This window comes from Neopelma chrysocephalum, unplaced genomic scaffold (genome assembly GCF_003984885.1).
Source record: "Neopelma chrysocephalum unplaced genomic scaffold, ASM398488v2 Primary Assembly neopelma1_96, whole genome shotgun sequence".
Taxonomy (NCBI): Eukaryota; Metazoa; Chordata; class Aves; order Passeriformes; family Pipridae; genus Neopelma; species Neopelma chrysocephalum.
In genome coordinates, this window is record NW_020897759.1 from 2,781,874 (window position 1) to 2,803,866 (window position 21,993).

General features: G+C 41.4%; 1 protein-coding gene across 1 annotated transcript; it reads left to right on the forward strand.

The window, feature by feature from the left end:
• The first annotated feature begins 10,951 nt into the window (after window positions 1-10,951).
• On the forward strand, window positions 10,952-20,381 carry LOC113972738 (protein FAM13A-like). The gene is made up of 5 exons (XM_027694106.1): window positions 10,952-11,174; window positions 12,812-12,986; window positions 13,205-13,414; window positions 15,160-15,343; window positions 20,228-20,381. The coding sequence occupies exons 1-5, from the start codon at window positions 11,145-11,147 to the stop codon at window positions 20,379-20,381; spliced, it is 753 nt and encodes a 250-aa protein (XP_027549907.1). The 5' UTR covers window positions 10,952-11,144.
• The last annotated feature ends 1,612 nt before the right edge of the window (window positions 20,382-21,993 follow it).

Here is a 21,993-nt window from a genome sequence, read left to right on the forward strand (position 1 = left end):
CAACACTTGAACACCAAACAAGCCAGTGAAGAGAGAGCCCCTGAAACCTACTGCCTCTCTAGCTGCAGCCTGCCCCTGTGTGTGTGCTGGCTTTGTGCTGGCATGACTGAGGGAACACTCTGTGATGTTGAAGCCTTTCCAGGTGCTGCAGCAAAGGCAGGATGACTCTGGTAGCTCTGCACTGCCCTGTGCAATAGCTTTTGCTTACATAGCTGCTCCCATGCCAAGGATGGGTCTGGCTGCTCTTGCGTAGCAGTCACAGAAATCTCTCCTCGGGTGGCACATCCTGTGCACTTTGGCTCCTCTCTGTAGATTTAAAGTTTAGTGGGGCATGTTGCAAGCCTTGGGTGAGGTACAAGTTCTTAATCCTGAGTTACATCCTGCATGGTTGCCTGCAAATGCCCAGCTAGTTCTCAGCAGTACTGTGGGCCTCAAATTCTAATGTGATTCTGGCTCATAAATAATCCTTAAGGTAAAGCCCAGGCATGTAATGAGCAAACTTTATTGTCAAAGTGCTGTGCACAGTTACTGTGTTTGCACACCTCATTAAGCAAGAGCGATGCAACATCTAAGTTGGGCAGACCTTAATGCAAGTAATGTTCCCTCTTCTGGTCCAGGGCAGGAAAATCCAGCTTGGCTTCAGACAGTTTTTGCTGACTTTTTGGGATTCACTTATGTTTGTTTGAATTAAAACTTGATAAAAATAAAGGTGGAGTTAGTTTGTCTCTTTTTTTTTTTCTTTCATTGATTTGTCAGCTGGGTGTAACTACTGTGTGGCTTTTCTTCCTGCATTGTGGAAAAGGTATTGAGTATTCAGTAGAGCCATACACACAACTCCAATTCCAAATTGTAGTCCTGGGTATCTGATATGGATCATTTTATGTGCTGTATGGCAGCTGTAGCCAGATTTCACCGCATGTATATAAAAGTAATACCATGTTTTACGCATCTTAAAGAAACTGCAGTGATATTGTGGGTATAATCAGGGCATGTGTGCCTTCAGATTAATCTGCTAAAGTCTCACTTCCTGCCAACAATCCAGTCTGAGTTCTTTAAATATGAAACTGATGTTAAATTAATTGTCACTCTCAAAAAAATTCAGCTGGAATTAATGTTAATGATTGGGTACTATGTAGCACACTTCTGCAATGGAAATGGAGTCTATTATTAGGCTGCCTGATATGTTTGGAAATATGACTAGTGATCTGTAATAGTTTCCTGATGTAACCCGACCCATCAGTGAGGAAAGAGCCCTGACTGTTGAAGAATTTTGTTTGCCACTGCAGGCAATATGTGTTAGGACTCCTCACCCGAGCCAGTTGGTCAAGCACTTTGACTGTACTAATCTCATTTTTAATTGATAAACAGGACTCAAGATTTAATGTTTTGGTTTTTTGCATTTTACTTTTCTAATTTTGCAGGGTCCTTTTCCAAGAAGACATTCTCAGAGATGCTGCAAGTTGTGTATTATCTGAGAGCCTTTCCTTCTTCCGTCTTCCTGATTCATTCAAATCAGTCTATAGATTCAAATATTTTTTGAAAGGTGAGGTACAACATGATTATTTGTGCCTCATTTGCTTAAAAAGTAGGTCTTTGGCATTGACAGGGTGGCAGAGGTAGGCAAGCAGTTTGCCGTGAAGAATTAAATTCTGGATCCTCCTGAGTTTTATAGTTCCTGACAAACAGATCTGGAACAGAAGGAATGAAATGCTTAAATAATTATTCTTCATTGTAGAAGAAAAAGTTGTTGCTTATTGCATAAATGAATTTGTTACTGTGAAATTAGTCATGAATAGAACATTTATCATCAATTTGCAGATCTTAAGAAAGTTTATTGTGGTTACTTTTTTGGTAACTAGACAAATGAAACTGCTAAGTTTTATTAGGTTTAAAGGCTATTCTGTGCCTTGCTCAATTGATGGGTGTTATCATTAGCTGCAGAAATGGATTACATTCCTTCAGTGGCTGTTAATTTGTCTACATCATGCTGATGCTGGATTCCTGCATCCTGCACTGACATTGAACAATGTGCTGAGTAAGGGCTATAAAAATTGATTGAGATGCTTGCATAGCATTTAACTGACACTGAGATATTTTTTATTTCAAAGATAATTCACTTCAGGCCTTTCAGGAGGGCCTTTCACATATACATATGGTGACTATGTTGGGCTGAGTATGATATCAGTCAGATTAAAAATGGCAAAATGATAAATGATACAGAAATTGGACAGGTATGTCAAAGGAAGTGGTAAAAGCTGCTTTCCTATGTAAAAAAATTTCTCAAATTCAAAGGACTCCTTTCAGTGATGTTTTGCTATAGACTCAATTATGCTGAAGAGGCAAGTTAAAGACTTGTCAGTCTTCTTACAAGGAACAGTCTTTAGAGACTCTTTAGAGAGTATGCTCTCAGATTACCAAAATCCATTTTGCTTTTTACTCGGGTTTTTTTTGAGTTTTTTTTTTTTGGTTGGTTGGTTGATTTTGTTGGTTGTTTTTGTTTTGGTTTGGTTTGGTTTTTGGTTTTTTTTATGTGTGTTTTTTTATTGGTTTTTTTTGGACAAAAGATATTTGTTCTTTTGAATGATGGCTTTTAAAACAATCAGAACAGTTCTTGGGGCAATACACACATGCTCAACTTGAACTATGCTATATCATGTAATGAATTTGTTGCAGGAACTAAATCGTAGAACAATTTGAATTGAAAGGGACCTTTAAAAGTCATCTAGTTTAACACCTCTGCCATGACATAGTGATTTCAGGTTTCTCAAAATAGCTGCTCTGTTTCTGGTTTGTTGTTGCTTTCATGGCTCTGTGGGGAAAGCTTGACTCCTTTCTTTTATGTCCTCATTGGTTATGCCTTCACACTTTCAGCAACAGTATCTTATGTTAGTTTTCTTTAGTGTGTCCGTAGTTTTTTACAACTACGCTGTTGGTCAGCTTTAGCTATCTGTGTTCAATATGTGGAGTATTTGCTTGGTTGGGTTTTTCTCATTATTATTAAATCATCACTTCAGTCCAAATTGACTTTATTAGTCTTTTATCATTTCATGTTGCCAGAAACTAGAGGCCCAGATATCAGAAATGAGCAATTGCTGAAATTCTTGCCCAGAGCTATATAAAGAGAATAAAATATGACTGGTATGTGTGCAGATTTCTCAACTTCTCTGCCTGCAGATGCTCAAGGCTTCACTTACTGAGGAATAGGAGTCTTGTGCATGTGTGAAAAGGAAAAGTGAAGACAGGGCAGATTCTTTGGCTGTGGTGTCTCACTGCTATACTTTCTTCTCCTTGTTCTCCTGTGTCAGGTGCAGCTGTAGTGCTGTGTCTGCTGCAGTTTTGTGAGCAGGCACAAGGTGAGAGGGAGGAGAACACATGCCTGGGGCGTGAGGTTCTACACATGGGTACCTCCAGTCTCCTCATTAGTGTGCAACGAGGAATATCATGCTGTGCTCAGTTGTTTAACATGGACCTCAGGAGTTTTCAAGGGAGCATCCCTGCACCCGTTCCTTGCCGAGCCCCAGTGCTGCTGCAGAGGGATCAGGTACAGTGAGCCTCCAGGACGTAGGTTTGAGTTGATGTTTTCTGCCAGTGGAAGTGTTTGCCTAAGGCACCCAACAGTGCATCATTGTGGGTGCTTTGTTGTAAAACCCACTCACAGAACCTCTGGAAATGCTATTTTGTCGTGGGTTTTGCTTTTTTTTTTTTTTTTTTTTTAAACCAAGATCAGCTTGATTGTTTTGTGATGTGAGCTCTCGTGTAACTGATAGCACAACATGCCTTAGTGCACCACAGCGCTGGCTGGGAAGGAGCTTGGAGCTCCCTTTGTAAGCTACCTTTGCAGTCATGACCCTGTGAGGTGAGACTGCAGCAAACGCTGTTCCCAGCTGCCTTTGGCTCTGAGCTTAATCTTACTTGGTCAGTTAAGCTTAAAAAACCTATTTATTTAACTCAAATGAATGTTTTTTCCCTTCACTGTTTCTCTCATTGCAGGCTGAAAAATCACCTGACTAAGCTCTTTCCTCCTTTCCCCGTGTCACAGCTCATGTTGAAAAGTAAACATGTTTTCGGTGATTAACAGTAATAACTAGATGCTGCTGAGTAACAAGATGAATACCCACACCCCGTTTTGTAAATGTCCAGTGCTCTGACCAACTCTGTATTTACAGATCGTATCTAAATTGTGTGGGTTTTTGTGGTTATAACTTTAAAATTTGATATATGACATGCATATCAGGTTGTATTAGGTCACGCTGTCTTCTGTTGAAATGACAGTACTTTGCTTTTTAATTAAAATGTCCCTGGGTTGGAGTGGTTGTCTCCCTGCTTTGCATTACTTAGGGGACCATGTTTGCAAATCAGGATAAACTGAAATCATCTGGCATGTCTTGAATTACAATAAATACTGTGTATGGGGTTATGCAAGGGATCACAAAAATGCTTAATTAAATAATGTTTGCTTCAAATTAAACAATCATGTGGAGGTGCTGTGAAGAAGTAAGGAATAAAAAAGTACATTTATGAGACTAGGCTTGACAATGTGGTGTCTGCCTGGAGTATCCATTATAGGTAACAATTAAGTAGTCACTATTCTGGGTATGTGAATAACCATTTTGTCTAACAAAAAGATTCCTGAGAGAGAGAGAGAGACTCCCACTGAGAGTACCATTACCTTACTGCTTTAGAAACAGGAGACCTGAATTTACATATGACAGATCAAATTACTAAAACGGGGGTTTCATCATCTCACCTGGAACCCAAAGGTTTGATGGAGACGCTTCTGCCACCTTGGTTCCTCTGGAGGGAGGGAAGATCTCCTGTTCAAGGGTCTTCCACCTTTTTTGAGTTTTCCCGAATTTTGTTCAGGAAGCAGTATCACAATACTGCAGGAGGCAGAGATACTTGAACATAATAGGAGCAACTCTTTTGAAACAATGTTGAACCAGTAAGGACTGGGTTCTATGCCATCAGAGAAATACAGATGAAAAGCTGCCTCTGCCTGGCTGTTACATGTGTCCGTGGTGCAAGAGAATGCTGAAGCTTCTACTTACTGTATTCCTCCTTTTTCTTTTTTTTTTTTCTATCCCCATCTCAGGTGCTGTGCAAGCTAGAGGCAGAGAGGAGGCGAGGACTAATCCTGTCTTATTTCTTTACAGCTCCTCAAAGAGGCAATATTTTGTTGAAACTGTATTATTTATGAAGAATGGTATCGTATGGTGCCAGAGACAGTCGCTTCAGCAAGAGATTCATAGACCGTGAGCTGTCTGGGGCTGAAGCTGGAAGCTGTTTCCCTTCAGCTGTGTGGGGGTGGCAGAAACCAGTGAGCAGTTTGTGGATGGAGCCTCATGGGAGGTCTGTCTTCCTGAGAGGATGATTGGGGATGCAGAAACTGGCCTGGTACTTGCAGCTTTTGCTGAAACTATTCCAACATTTCAAATTCCCTTTGAAAATGAGCAGGCAGAGAACAAACCATGATTACAGAAGTTTTGTTTTGCTTTGTGTTTTGCTTTTCAGCTTCCTGTTTCTTGGAGAAATAAACCTGGGATCAGCCAATTTCATGATATAGACTGAAATACAGTAGAAATACGGACTTTAAATAATTTGTAGGGCCTGGAAAAGCTTTACTTGCTTCATTATGAGAGTTTTCAGCCTGTGGCTATTTTTGCTGATGTTCTGCTCTTCAGCTGCAACAGCAAGATAGTGCCTTTAGATAATAGAGTAATACTGGATTTTGAATGCTGACTTGTTTTCCCTGGAACAGCATCAAGAAAATTAAGGGGTTTAAGTGCCAGGTGGAGATTAGAGGAAGAAAATGAAATTCAAAACAGGAAGCAGAGAGGGGCAGGCTCCAAAACAACCTTCATGACATCTCACTCCAAGAGAAGAATATTGACGGTTATTGACCTGTCACTGGCCACTCACTTTCAGTTCTGCAAAGCTGCCAAGGAAGTGTGCAGCTTTCTGCACACTTTTCAAAAAGCCTTTAAAAGGAAAATGGTGCTAGAGAGTGTAATAGGCTGGGAAGACAAAAAAAGCCAGCAAGCAGTCTGAGCATTTGCCTCCCACTGTTTCATTGGGCAGTTCTCCACATGCCTGTAATTCAGCTGCCTGGAAACAGGCTCTGCTGGGCAACCTCAGGACACCAACACAGCCCTCGCCAGAGATGGGTCCAGATAGAGAGAAGCAACACCAAGCTTGCCAGGTGCTGTGTCTACAGTAAGAAAGAGCCTTGCCATGACTCAGGAGATGTTTGCTCAGGCACAGCACTGGACTAGTATGTGCCTGGCTGGTGGAGAAGGGGCAGTTCCCATGTGCCTGCCTGGCACTGGCTGTGCAGACATACCCATCTTTGGCCCTGGGCACCCACATCCCAAGGAGACCATCTGATCAGCTGTGAGCAGAAATAAAGTCAGAGGAGATGCTGCTGGCAGCTGGCAAGGGCTTGCCTGGCAGGAGGGGTTGTGGCCTGTGTACTTGTTCCATAAGCACAGTGAAAAGCAACGCAAGTAGCAGCAGGGGAGAGCTGCTTTCTTGTCAGGACAGCAACTCTTCCTGATAATTTAACTTGGTGAGTAGCCATGGTTGGCAGTCAGATTATTGTGATGAGGGATATGTGGCAACCAGTCTTTAAGACTGTATTATGACTTTTAGCAGCAAAGATGTAGGAAAACTTATATTGATATAGAGATGCCTCATTTCATGCCAATGATTACCTAATACTAGATGCATTTTTCCCTGTCTGTACTTCTGTCTTGGTTATAATTCATATTTCCGTTTTTTTTCTTTTTGTTTGAGAATCCCTAAAGTTTATATACCAGGTCCATATACAATAAACTGTGTAAATTTTCAGAACTTACTAATTTCCAGTTTAAAGTGGCTCATGATGAATTGGAATAAAATACACAAATGCTGTGTGTGAAATGAAAACCTGCTTTGAAAGGCAGTAAAACACGTTTGTCTGACAGAATCTCATCTGTGTATATCAGGCCCTGACTGTTTTTTTGTGGTAATTCAGGGATGCTTTTATGGGCTTAGCTCATAAGGGTTGTCAAGACTGAGATGGTGCAACTGATATATCATAGTGCATTTAGCAGATGATAACACTGTTTCCAAAAGATTGCATAGGGAAAGGAAAAAAATACATTCCTGAACAGGACCGTTTTGAGCACTTTGAGTCAAGTAGACAACATAATTTTTCTGGCTTTCTTCTGTCCAGACAAATTACTAGAGCTTTTTAGCATTTCCAGTCTCCTACTTGCTGAAGTGTAAGAGGTCAGCACACACTCATTTGGCATGGGTTCACGGGCTTGTTGCGTTGTTTTATCCTATTTTTAAAAAGTCAATACAAACTGCAAAGTCAGAGCAATAGTGGTTCAACTTATTGACTTTTATCTGAGTTGCCCACCCAAATCAAACTGTGCAGTTCTGAGCAGTGCTCTGAAGTCCTGCTACAACATCACCTTCTTATTTCTTCTGTCTTTCAGTGCCTTGCCTGACTCCCTCACTTCCCACAGGAGCTGTTTTTACCACACGTTTTCCCCAGGCCCCAGCTCTGGGGTGGGTAAGAGATGGTGTCTCACAGCTGGGGGGCTCTGACCAGCTGTCTGGGGCACATCAGCTGTGAGGTCCTGTGGGATGCTACCCGGGGGCCTTCTCCTCCACCAGGTTGGCATTTATTTTGACATGTGGGAATAAAAGATTTTTAAAGCAGCTCAAATGACCTAGAGGTTGATGATGGGAACTTGTAATGTCTCATGTTCTGGGTATAACAGTCAGTTCATAATCTTCCTGTATCAAGAGCATAATCCAGCACCTCCAGCAGAGCAGTCACAGAGGGGCTGGACTCTTTAGTACAGATGAGAAAAATTTAGTGATGTTTTCATGATCTGATTAATTTGTATTTATGATGTTCTCTGACTTTCTGACATGCTGGTAAGGTTTATCTTCTCTTAAGTTGTCCACTTAAAGAATAGAAGAAAGAAGATCTAAAGACTCTAAATAGATCAAGGCCTCCATGCAATTAAAATCAAGGCATCACAAATTCTGGTTTAGGGTAGCAGTAAATACTAGAAGATAATCTGTGTGACTGAAACACAGTATTTATGGTGACCAATGCTTTAATGAAAAACATTTTTTAAATCAGCACTGTATGCCTGCATATCCTTGAAAAGTTGCTTTTGAAGTTGTCACTGGATAATGAGGATCATGTTATGGAGGGACAGGTTAGCAGTTGCCATTGGATTGAATTTCTTTGCTTCAGGTCAAGCTTTATGGGTTCATTTTTGAACCCCATGGTTCTGCTGTGATCCTGAGCACCCAGTGCTCAAAGGCTGCAGCTGGCATCAGCAGGGCTGCTTGCCCCGGTGTTTAGTCCTAATCCAAAGCCACCACAGCCTCTCCAGCTGGATCTGGGTCCCAGCAGGGAGAGCAGCACGGCAGGACTGCCCACATCCCATCCCCACCACAGCCTCCCTGCAGGGCACACGCTCCACTGCTCGGCTCTTGCCCACCGGGAAGGGCTTTCTTTCCTACTTGGCTGGATGTTCGGAGACTCCCAAAACTGAGATACAGATCACTAGGTTAGCAGAGCAGGCTGCTTGCAGCTTTGAAGGAAGATTTAAATGAACCATGAAGCCTCAGTTAATTATTTTTCTTTACTGCTATTTTTTTTCATTGCTGCTGACAGTGGGTTTACCTCTGCCCTCCCTCACAGGGATATTGCTGTTCTTAATGCTTCTGTAAAAACCCCTTGTTTTCGAAGCAGGAAAACTAAACTTTTCTGTTTTCCTTTCATGTTTATCCTTCCTTTATCTTTCTGAGACATCAGCCAGCCTCACAAACAGTCCTTTCAAGTAGCTGGAGGCCACAGCCTCAGTGAAGAGAGTACAAAGGCAACCCTGGATGCTCCTCCAGCCCCTCACACTGCCCAGGCCCGGGCACTGCTTTTCCTCACAAATCTTCCCCTGGGCGGCAGGGTGGTGGGAGACCAAAAGCTTTGGTTTTCATTTAGTGGCAGCCCTTGAAGTCAGGGTGGCTTCTCAAAGCACCACACATCCTTTTCATATATCTGAGGTCCTGCAGGGGCTGACTTTGATCCAGAGGTTGTGAAGGAAGGGTTAGAATTGCAGCTACACAGTATGAGCAGTTACATGTTCATTTTGTGCTGCCTGCGGCCCCCTGCTTTTTGTACAACAGCGATGGAGAAATCGTCCCTTGGAGCCGTGTTACTTGGTACAAAAGGAAAATCCTGCCCGAGGTTTGGGGCTTCTTGCTGTGTCTGCAGTGAGGTTTGTAGGACCACCTCTCTGGCAAGCCTCGTGTGCCCTCTAGCTGCTGCAGGCTTCCTGGGGAACAGAGGCATGTTCATTTTCTGGGAGCATTGCTGAATTTTGCAGGCAGGACTTGAAAGCAAATTATTCGATAATTGCAGTTAGAGGAGCACTACAGACCAAGAGGCTGATTGCAGTCCTTGCTGCCTTCTTTGCCCTGTAAATATCCAACTGATAAAAGTTGTACTTGCTGCCCAGGCAGAGAACTTGTGGCTTTAAAAGATATTTGCCTACGGTTTGCATGTGCAGGGGAAGCAGGGATGATTGACGTGTCAGCAGAATGATTCCTACGGCATCTGTTAAGATGGAACGTGGAAATGTGCTGTGGGGCAGGGATCCAAGAGTTAAGAGAGTTGTTGATTTGTTTGTTTTTATTTTATAATTTTTGCAGAGGCCTTTTCGTGAGAAGTTTTCTCTGCAGAGTGCAAATTGCTGCCAGCTCAGAGGCATGGTTGGCTGAGGTGCTGGTGGCTCTGAGTGCCTTATGCTGTCCTGAAGGGATCCAGCAAAGGTGGTGATACGGAAGGACCAACACATTTTCTTCTGTTTTAGCAGTGACTTTTATATGAAGCAGTGTTGGAGGGACAGCACCATCAGCTTCAGAACTGCCTGTGGGGCCAACAGCTTGAACAGGCCATGAAGCAGCTGAGGTGGTGGTGTGCGGTGTTGGAGGGCAGGGGCAGGGCCCTTCAGGCAGCCACAGCTGTGGTGATGGGCACAGGTGGAGCTTGTCTGCAGAGATGGTGGGCACAGGTGGAACTTGTTTGAGACAATGGGCACATCTGCAGTGACAAGGCCAGGCTGATCCTGTTGGGGTGCTGGGAAGGGTTGTTTGTCTGGTCCCAGCAGGGAGAACAAGAAAACCTTAAACCACAGCACTATCCAGACCTCGTTGTGGCATCTTGTGGAGAGGTGAGTGTGCTAAAAATCTGCACAGTTTTTTTAAGTGGTATTCCCTCTGCTGAGGAGGAGGGAATGATCTCTGCCATCTGTGCTCCACCAGCAGTACAGTGTGTTGATGGAGTAACTCCTTTTCTAGTGCTCCACCAAGGAAGTCTGTCTCAGGACCCGTATTTTTTTTTGCCCTGTGTGTTTTGGTTTTTTTGTATGTACCTACTAAACTTGTATTAAGAATCTCCCCCAATCAGATTTAACTGCAACATTACTTGTTTCCTTGTGGCTCATTTCCCAGGAGGGGCTTTGTATCTGAAAGAATTATAAAGAAGATGTTGGGCTTAGCTATATCCTCATCTTCCATATTCCAAAGACCGGATGGATCCTTGATTGTATGTTTGCCAAAGTGATTGTTCAGGTGTTATATAAACATGTAACAATAATATGTATACACTGCGGGCCATCTCAAAATATTTTGCTTGCTGCTGCTAGCAGGCAGAGTGGACAGCAGGTAGTATGAATGTCTGCAAACCTGCATTGCAAAACCCCACTGAAAAGTAAATAGGACACACAGGATCAGCATGCTTCAGGAAGCTGTGGCACTGTGTGTGTTAGGTGCCATGGAAACATCTCCTGATGGTAACACAGCCCTCAGCTTGTGCAGGGTGCCTCTGGAGGGAAGTGCTGGCTACAAGGAATATACTTTTACAAGCAGTTAATTTCTACCTTCCACAAATCTGGAATGAAACCACTGATTAGGATGGTGCCTAGCAATTATGCTATGATAAATTAATTGCAGAGGAACAGCCCAATGGCTGCAATTGGCTTTGGCTGGATTGCACGGATTTGTGAGGGGAAGAAAGGTGATGGTGTCTTCTGAAATACTGGCACAGCTGAAATACTGGCACTCTGCTGCAGTCTGACATGGGAGCAGGTGCCTCCCTTTCAATTTGTGTGAGTAACTTAAATCTGGCTTCTTCGGTCCTTTCTTACATCATTTCTCCTTTCTGAGAAGGCTGTGCTTCTTCCCCCAATGGACTGCTGCATCTGAGGAGGGAAAGGGGAAGGATTTAGAATAACATTGGATAGATATTTTAGAGGCTTTTTGTAACACCTTGCAGCTTATATACAAAAATGCTGTAAAATAAGGGTTTGGTGCATGCAGATATTAGTTCCTTTTAGGTAATTATTAATGCTCTAACATTACCATCATGTTCTAAGCCTGCTTATGTACTGTAAGAGCAAAATGGGTTTGGGTGTTTCAAGTGGTGTGTGAGTGCTTGCCATGACAGCACGGCTGGCCTGGAGCTCCAGCTTGTGGCTTTGCTGCAGGCATGTATGAAAAACAGCTTCACTACAGCAGTTCAGCTACAAATCCATAGGAAAATCTTTCATTTTTCCTTCTGAGAACATAGTAATGAAAACATTTAAGGAGATGCAGGTTTTACAATGGGTTGGGATAATACTTAAAAAAAAAACACAACTCTTGCTTTAAAATGAGATGTAGATACTGTTTAAATCTTCCTGGTGCGGAACTGGTAAATCTGGGTGTTCCTGGTTTGAACTTCTGCTGTCATTGCCTGGTGGCAAAGGGTCCTCTCCTTTGTGACTGTAAGCATTTACTGCCTGATAGGAACACGAGGGCAGAGCAAGCACTGTGGGTAATGTCACCTGCCTGTGGGGCAAGCAGGTGGTAGAAGAGGAGGGAAAGAGAAAGGGGGAGCCAGGACTCTTTTTGGAGTGGCCAGGTAGCATCTCCCCTTTCTTAAATGTCCCTGGGGGGTGGTGTTCTTAAATATTCATTTAAGTTATATATTCTAAATATATCTAAATATATATTTATATCTATATTCTTACATACATCCCTCCCGAGGGGCTACAGAACTGGTCTGAACCTGCTGTCCCCCCACAGGGCAGCCCCTCCTGTTCTCACAGAGACCCCTTGGCCCTGCTGGGACAGGCACCCCCTGTGACATCCCACATGTTTCCCAGCCCAAGTACTGGACAGCCTCTCTGTCCTCACAGGATGAAAAAGCAGCTCCCAAGTGCAGGTTGTTCATGATTTCTCACATAAGTTTTTCCATGAGTTATTGGGGTAAGAAATTTGGAATTACTGGGTGAGCAGACAGGAACCCTTCGCCAGGCTCGAGCTGTGGCTGCTGCTTCAATTCCTCCTCTGGTCCCCCCGTGGATCTTGCATTTTTTTGTCTCTGAGAATTGGGTAGAAATTCACAAATTTCATGGGGTTGGAAGGCTGTGCACCATCACTGGGTCAGCTTTTTTCTGACTGTTGGGGTTCTTTTGAGGAATAATGACCTCTCCATGCCCTAAACAGGGCATCTGCCTTGACATGAGGTCCCACTTTCCCTAACTGTAGGTGTCAACGGGTTTTACTGGGATTTATCCTATCACAGATCCTGTTTCAGCTCTACAGAAGAAGAATGTTAGTATTTTAAGAATACACAGTAGAAATACAATCTGTACTAAGATGCTACAATAAAGACAATAATTTTACCTAAACTGTAGACCCTTGGACCTTAAAACAATAAAAGCCAGTCTCTGCTTAACACTTGTCTGGTTTTGTTCCCCAGAAATCATTCTCTTCTATTCAAGTCAGGCACACAACAAATAAAGTTTCACCAGACCTACAGTTCAGCAGAGAAAGAAGCACATTTGGTGTTCCTCTGGAAACCCTCATTCAGGGTGCAACACAATGTGGGGTTCCTTCTCTTGTGACACAGATGGTAGAGTACCTAGAGGTGTTTGGTAAGTTCACGTTTTCCCTGTTTGGCCTCTGAAAGCTGTTATTCTTTGTTTAAGCTGTATTTTTTAGCTGTAAGTGCTGAAAAATCTATACTTACAATTAATATGCTTTCTTAAAGAAGCTCTTGCTTTTTGAGCTTCACCAACAAATGAGTTTTGAGTTCTCATCACACAAATATGGTAATGCAACCATTGCTTACTGTTTTATATTTCTTAAACAGGTCTGGAGCGTGTTGGTATATTTAGAATTGGTGGTTCAGTAAATAAAATCAAAGAATTAAAGCAGAAATACAATCAAGGAGAAAAAGTGGACCTTATTAATGATGGAGATGTTGATTCTGTGGCCAGTCTCCTGAAGCTCTTTCTGAAAGAACTACCAGTGGCTGTTTTTCCAGACAACATTTGTTCTGGCTTGCTAAAAACTTTCCAAGGTACAGAACAGGTACTTTCCAAGCTTCTGTCCTTTCTCTGACAGTGACAGATAATGTGTTCATTGCACCTTCTCTAAGCAAGGTTTTATGTTTCCTTAACCTGAGACTGATGTTTAGTTGCTTTTGATTGACCAGGTTTCAATGAACTTGTCTGTGGTCTTTTTTTGAATTCTTTAAGGCTTTTGGACTCCCCAGCATCCTGTGGCAATGCATCTTGCAATCCAATCCTTTATTCTTTGAAAAAGTACCCCTCTGCATACTTTCTTTTTAAGTTGTATACCTCACTTGTTACTGAGATAACATCTTTATTTTTAATCTAATCCCCATCGTAATGCTGCTTGTGTCTTTATATACCCACTGCCTCACTTCTCTCTTTTCCAAGCTGAGGCCTCTTTCTCTATTTAACCTTCCCTGGTACAGGAACTCTTTTGTACATCCATGTTCTTACTTAGAACTTTATTTTTATTTTTAGTTAATATTTATTTTACTAATCCTTATATAATCTTCTTGGACAGCAGCATGAAGCTTTCAAAATGGAAAACCAGGACCGGTACTTGCAGCAATACACTACCTAATTCCCCATTAAATCTGTAATGGCTGAGCTAATGTTTTCAGACAATTCTGCCCAGTGATTTTGACTGATGACTAATTCAGGTGTTTACATACAAATAAGTGAGTTAGATTGCAGGTTGCTTTTGTTCAAGGTGCCAGTGTGTTTGCAAAGAAAAAGGAAAGAGGAAAGAAAAAGAAAGGAATCAACTTCATGAACTGTGAAAATCTATGGTGAAAGATCTACAGTTTTTTGAGAGCACCTTGTTTTGTCTACTCCTAACTGTCTTGCTGTTATTTTTAAAATATTTTTATTTTTTCCCCCTCTCTATCCCCTTTTCCATTTCTCTCATTAATCAGTTGGGCACCATGGGCCTTAGACTGCACAAAATGTATTTTTTAGGGCTAAAATTACCCTTTAGGGCATTATTTGCTATTCACAATGTCAAAGCTATGCAGATGTGTCCTGGTGATCTGTGGCAAATTCGAGCATCAGCTGCCAATTATTGAGCAGTACTGTCATCTCAATTCTAATAGCCAGGAGACTTCATCATACTAATTCTGAACTGCTGATCAAATGGAATTGTTTGTGAACCCATTTTCTGCCTTGTTACCCTTCTTTGAAGAACGAGAACCAAGAAAATGCTAAGTATCCCCAATTTAGATTTTTAAGCCTCTCTTGTGTAGCTACAGTTGCATATTTATAGACCAAAGATGTTTTGAGTCTGAGAGCTACTAATTAGTCAGGAAATGAAGATGATGTGGGGCTGAAAGGGTACAATTTCTTATTTCCCTTAATGAGAATCATGCAGCATGTGTAAAATCTCTCGCGAAAGTTAAGGCTGACAACCTTGTATCATCTTTAAAGGCAGCTTTAAGGATTCAGGTACATGACTACTGCCTGCAATTCCATTAAGAAAGCAGCAAGTGCTGGATAATTCTGTCATAACAGGAAGAATAGTAGAAACAGTGTATGTAAAACTTGGTATCTGGAAAATCCATGGTACTTAAATATTCATTTGTGAAAACTGCTGTCAAAATTTGGAGTACAAATTATTTGTTTGGGACATATTTATTCTTCACTTTGCTCTAATATATTTTAAAATGTCTCTCTTTCTCAAATCTATAGTAATATCTATGATGAAATTGTGTTGATATTAGGAATGTCTGTCATAATTTTTTTTTCTGCCCACCAGAGCACAAAATCAACACAACAGAATGCATAGAGAACATGAGGCAGTTGCTCAGCTGCCTGCCCAAAGCCCATCAAAACCTTCTTCAGTTCCTGTCTGCTTTCCTGTTAAAGGTAGCAACGCACAGTGAAGTGAATTTCATGACTCTGGAAAACCTCTCCATTGTATTTGGACCTGCTCTATTCAAGTGAGTACTCCCTAATCACCCACCTTAAACAGTACTGCCAGGTCCCACTTTACAATGAGGCTTTTTGTCATAGCTGTATGTCCAATAGTAAGTGGAACATTTGGAAAGTTAAATATTTATACAGTATATTTTGGGCTGCTGTTTCATAGGTCTCTATGTTTTGTGTCTGCTTACCTGCTCTGTGGGTTTATATGACCTTTGCAGGTGATATAAGTTTATATCTTTAGTGAAAGTACGGCCACGGAGACAAATCTAACATGTCATGTGGTAGGAGTTATGCCATTTGCTCCTATGAGAAGAGACTTCAACATGGAGGGTATTGACTGATGAGACAAGGCAGTTTTGCAATCAAACCCCAAGTTCCTTAACCTCTGTATGCTAGTTAGTAAATGAGAGTAGTCAGATGAGGTTTAGTTCCCAGTGTCTGGATTAGTTGTATGGTGATACTTATAAACAGGTAAAAGGCTGATTCCAGAAGGCCTTCACCAAAAGTCTATCCCTTGACCCCTACACTAACTCAAAAAGGCCGTCACTGACTGTCACTCTTCTGCCATCAGGAGACCTTTGCTATCACCTGAGGCTTCTGTGCATGCACACACATGCAAGACTTAATTCCTTTATTTCCACTCCCAGGTTTTCTGAATGTGTGCCCACTGATTTCTGTATCTACACATGAGAATCCAGTGTGCTCCCTTATTGACTATTGAGCTACTTCAGTTTTTAGATGTCCCACTCTTTTGGAACATGGTCCAGCTACTTCTGAACATGTCCCTCTGTCTAGTTTTTAAAGTACCCTCAGTGCTAAACTAAGTGTTTGTGACAATGACCTGTCTGAGAAGCCTTGAAAGCAATCAGCGTTGGGTTTCCCTGCCGCTGACTTGTCAAGACAACAGCTGCCACAAAGAGAAATATGTCTTCCTTATAAATGTTATCTTCAGCTTTTACAGTCACTCTGATCTCACCAGCTCTGGGAGAGAAACCAGTAATTCTGGAGCTCCTTTTCTGTGAAGTGTTTAGCTGATTCTGTCCTTGGAGAGTTACCTCCTAGGATTATGAAAAATCACCTTTTTGGTAGTTGGGTGGAGACAAGAGCTTTGCAACTGGCATTTTCTCTCGGTGAGATTGCTGTACCACTTCCTGCTGAGTGACCCGAGGCCTTCAGTGATTCAGAATAAATCATTTGTATTGTCCTGTAGAGCAGCAAAATTCAAGGTAGACAGCTGTGGCAAATCATATCTGCTGACACAGGGGAAAAAGTCATAAATATCCTTTATGTCTTTCAGAACCAGAATTAGTGCAATTATCTGCCACATTATGAAACATTTGGCAGCCAGAGTGTAGCTGCACTGGAAACTGAGACACGTTGGGTAGTGCTCACTATAATTGCTCAGTCAAAACGTGAAGGTTATGAAAAAACCAGCTCTAGATCTAATCTACGGCAATGTATGCTCCATTCAGTTGCTGGAATTAACTTCCTGGACGTAATGTCAGCTCCACTTATGGCACTAATTCACTGCGAGTGTTAAAACTGTTCTGCATGTATTCTGGCAACCTGCATTTTTGTGCAATTTCCTTCTTTGACATTAAACAACTAAACTAGGTTGTTTATAAGCCTTCTTACTTTAAATTTCTTATCTATTTATATTCAAGTGTAAATTCTGTCTGTGATTATCACCTGTCTCAGTCTTTTGACACTTTTATTTGTGGAGACCTGTCATGCTTATAGTTTCACTGAAGTGACCGAGGAGGAATATTCAGTAGTTGGAACATGGAACACATATGGGCCTTGGAGACACAAAAGTAGAATATTAAACTTGCTGCTTATTATACCTTGCAAACCTAAACTGCATATACCTCAGAATTAGTAGCTATGGCAATTGCCACAGAAAAAAATATAAGCCTTAACACAGGTTTTATATTGAAAGTCTAGTTTACAGGGTCATGGAAAATTATCGTCATGGATTTTAAATGCTAGGAAACTGATATCACTGTTTGTGTGAAACTGAATGTTAAATAAGCTGCCTCTTATCTATTTTTAATCTGTTGCAGCCCCTTACTTTAATGCTGCTTACACTCAATATTTGACTGAAATCATATTCACATTGGAAGAATTCTACTGTATTATTAGTATGTATCTCCCTGTTCAGGGTGATGGGACCCAGAGAGGAGGGTATGTTTCAGAAAAAACATAACTGAGTAAAATGTTTTAGTTTTACCTCAGTCTTTGAAAACAGATCCCTCTTATTTCTTCTATGGGCCTTCCTCCTTCATGTTACTTTTTTTCCCCATGAGACTGAGTTAAGCTATCTTCACTGCTGTTAAATTGCTTCACTATCACTGTTCATGTGGCTTTTCTTTTAGATTTTAGACCCTGGAATCTGTTATGGATCTTTTGTGACTCAGTCTTAACATCTGCATGATGCAGCTTTTGTGTCCTTGGCTCTTTGTAGGTATGGGAACCAGAAGCATAACTTGCAGGTCAGGTCTCAGGCTGGCTACTCCCTAGACTTTGCTTAGCTCCACCCTTCTCTTAAATTCTATTGTTGAATTCTTTCTGCTTGTTCTCCGAACTATTTATTTCTGTTGCCACTCATCCTCCTTGTGAACTGTTTTATGTTCCCCTAGTCTCTGGGAATGTCTAGGAAAATGTGTTGCTACACTTCTGTCAGAGATGCAACTGATGTTCATTCAATTTCTATGAATACTTTGTTATGCTTCAGCTTGGTAAAGAGATTTTTGGTACTAACCTCAGTAAGTAAGCCTTGCAGGAGTGCACAAGCATCTTAGCCAGCCAGCTGTTTGCTGCTGCTCACTTTGACTCATTCTTTCTGTAAATTTGCAGCAAGCCTCTGCTGGCAGGGAACCTTGGCAGATCTCCTGGACACAGCCAAGGCAAGGGACTGTGTGGATTTTTTAGCTTGCACTTCGTAGCAAAGAACTTTGAAAGGAGCTGATTCCTGATGATTGGGTTTTACTTGTTCCTTATTTGTAGTGAGTGTTCTCTAGTGTTTGATTTGCACTATAACTGATTACAGGGCTTTTATAGTGAAAGCAGAATACATTTCAGGAGCTGCGCTCTTCCTAGATTTTCTTCTAGGAACCATATTCCTGGATTTAGCAGTGTGTGAACCTGATTCCCCTGTTGTCAGCTGGATAATGCAGTTTCTGCTAGTGGCAGAAGTATCTGAACACGCAGGAAGTGACTATTTCACAAAATTAATTAAAAGTCTTTGTGGAAGGTGGCTGCAGAGAAAACTAAAAACGTATTCTCTATATTTGGAGTACACACCTGTTGCCACCCATGAATATCTGCTGATGAGACATTGATATTGGAGTCAGCTGCAGGGGCTCATCCCAGTCTATAGCTTGGATTTGTTTTTTAAGATGAAAGGAGAACTGGACACCCAAAACACAGGCTGCTGGTAAGGGAAAGTGGGACTCAGTAAGTGGGGTGAGGGCTGTTTATCTTCATGGGTAGCTTGTGCAGTATTGGAGTTAACAGCTGGTAGAAGCGGATTTGGGAATAGATGTCTAACATAAAGTAAAAAGTTGAAAAAGAAGACAAAGGATGAAAAATACTGCTTCTATGGCCTGTGAGTTGAGGGTATTAATGTTGGGTAAGCAATGATAATCTCTTAGGATTGTTGTATGCAGGAAAGGCTGTTGCTCAGTCAACTATGGTTTACATGCAACCTTGCTTTTTTGGAGAAACTGAGTCTGTCCCAAGAAAAATAGGAATTCACAAAAGAAAAATGTTAACCAACCCTAGAGAAAGTGATGACACAGTAGTTTATCCTGTAAAACTGTCTACATTGTACCTGGCTATAACTCTGTTTAAACCATCTTCTTTCAAAGGAACCTGGACTCAAGTTCTTACAGAAACAACAGTAAGTTTACAAAAGAGGAACATGAATGAAAGCCATTGGACTGGGCCCAGTGTGTATATTTGTACTTTAAAATTCCAAATGAATAATGAATGTACTGATTTGGCAAACAGAAGACTGGTGTGTTCATGTTCCACATTAGTCTCCAGAGTTTATGAATGTCTTGTTTAAATATTAATACTGTACTGGGTGGAACTGAGTTGGTGCAGCATGGCTGGAGAAGGCCATAGATAGCATTTATGTAAATGTTCTCGAAGCTTCCCAATAGTTCACAGGGGGAATACACAGGTCCTTCAGGGAATGAGATTAGAATCCTACATAAAGAATCCTCGGACTTTAATTTATTCCAATTTAGCATGGATACTACGAGTTCAACCATTATTTATTTTTAAAAAATAAATATGTGGGGAAATCAAGAAATAAAGAGAAAAAAACCTCAAACTCAACCTGTTAATGGGAGCATCTGCAAGTTCCCCTGCATGATGTGCCTGGTGCCTGTGGATTTATAAATTAATACACTGAAGCAGTTTGTTACCTATGGGGTTTTTTTCCAGGCATTTCTAGTAATAAGACATTCCAGTGATCCAAGTTCACCTTCGTAAGCTAAGCTAGAACAAAACTACTCTCTTCAGCCCAGTGTCAGCGAGTGCTGGCAGATTTCTGGGGCTTTTTTTCCTGTTCTCTACATCCTTGATTTTCTGAACCTCGGTCTGAGTTACTGTCAGGTTCTGCTGTGCTGCCACAAAGACTCGTTGTGTTGTGGACCACTGCAGCAAACTGGAGCTCTGTCACTGTGAAGGTCCCAGTCTTGTGAACCCACCAAACTGTAGGTCCCTGTCCCAGTAACTGCTTGTTGGAAATGGGGAACTCTGTTTTTATCCAGTCACTCAACTGGCTGCTTTGCTGAATTATCTTGGGCACTGGGAGTGCTCCCTGTGTGACTCATGATTAGCCCCTGATCTGAGAGCTCCTAAACTTAATCCACCTCCTCTTCCCTTAGGGTCCCTGTCAGTCCCTTGGCTTGTGAAGAGCAAAGGCTTTACAATGGCCTCCTGCTGTATTTGCTTCAACACCATGAGGTGCTTTTTGTTGACCTGAACCCTTGTTTCTCACAGAGAAAAGCAGATGGCCTTCAGGTAAGAAAGTCACAGTGATTGATTCAGCAAGTAATCAAGCACTTCATTATGTTGGAACCTACAAATGGAAATATATTTGCTTATCCATAGTGTAAGTAATGACTGTACCTTGTTCCCAGCAATGTAAATATTCATGATATACCTAAGCCAGAGAGGAAACATGAGTATTTAAAATTTTGATTTTTGAAAAAAATTCAGGTGCGAAAGGTAAACAATAAAATTTGAAGTTGTTTCCACTTTAAATGTGTTAATGCCAAGCTTTGTTAGACCAAAGCCACTGGATTTTTAACTTGAGTGAAGTACATTTTATTTTGCATATGTGTTTGTCTATACATTGGTGAGGCAGAAAAGCAAAACCAGAAGGTTGGAAACCCCTCTATCCCTTTTTAGAAGTCACTGTGGGTGTTTCAGCTTCTCCTTGGGCATTTTCTGTTGTAAAACGTTGTTAGTACTTTGATTCATTTTTTGCCTCTGTCAAAAACTCCTGGTGGAGAAAACATGATAGACAAAGGCTGGTTTAGGGAGAGGGTCAATATAAATCTTATTTTCAGTTTGTGATGTGATGTGTCATTGCTGCTTAACTTGAAATTGATTTTTAGAAAAAGACATGCAGTTCCCACACATCCTTGTGGCTCATGACTAGACTGGTAACAGTGTGCCAGGAAAAGTGATGGACTATAAAAGAGATTTCCATTGTACGTAAATGTAGATGCTGCTGCTTGTGCTTATGACTCCTTAATTTTCTGTCTTCTTTCTCTGAGTATCTCTGTTAAGAAAAACTATCAAACTTCAAATACAAAGTCAAATTCAGTATTTAGAACATATTATATATCCCAAGCAGAATACTGAGACTGTAATGCTCCTTGGAAACTTCTTTTAAAATAAAACCTGTCCAGAGGTAGGTACAAAGAACAGAATACACAGATACAAGGATGTTTCTGCAATAGTGCTGCCATGTCACGGCCCCAACTCTAAAACAGGGAGATGTTTTCACACTAAGATGGTGTTGGAGCCCGTGCCTCCATTTCCCCTTTCTCTCTGAAGAAGTCCTGTGTCACTACCACCTTTGAGAATTTCTGCAATCTGTATTCAAATAAGCAAACAAAATTGAAATTTAGCTGTCCCGTTGTATCTGCTTCCGTTTGCAAAGCTAGAAGAAGCATCAGCAGCTAAAAGAAATTGGGAAGGTATTAGAGAAGGCAGGAAACCTGGCTTTCTGTTGCAGTGCTTTTGTTTTAGAACCAACTCCACTCCCTGTAATTCTGCAAAATGTCACAGTCTGTCTGGGATTGTGGTGATGCGGGAAAGACTTCTACTGAAAAGATCCTTTCAAGCTCTTTAATAAAACCTCAGACAAGGCATAGCCATGGGGCACTCTTCTGCTCTGAGGTAAGCTTACAAAAAAAATCCCATCTGTGGGTGAGAAGGGAACTCAGTATTCTGTGGCTGGTCTTGTTTTTGTAATTTCTGGCTGGAAACGAAGCACATTGGATAGGTACTCTTCATCTTTCATAATATAACAATTGCTCAAAGTCCACTGAACTGGAAACATCAAAGTTAGGTTTACAAACCAAACATATTAAAAGTGCGTGTTTTCGTTCCAGTAAAGAAAGCAAAAAGTGAAATGGTA

Coding starts and splice junctions, on each gene's coding strand:
- LOC113972738 (XM_027694106.1), top strand. CDS start 11,145: ATGGGAGCAGGTGCCTCCCTTTCAATTTGT. Junction 11,175..12,811: donor GTGCCTCCCTTTCAATTTGT/GTGAGTAACTTA, acceptor TTTGTTCCCCAG/AAATCATTCTCTTCTATTCA. Junction 12,987..13,204: donor AGAGTACCTAGAGGTGTTTG/GTAAGTTCACGT, acceptor TTTCTTAAACAG/GTCTGGAGCGTGTTGGTATA.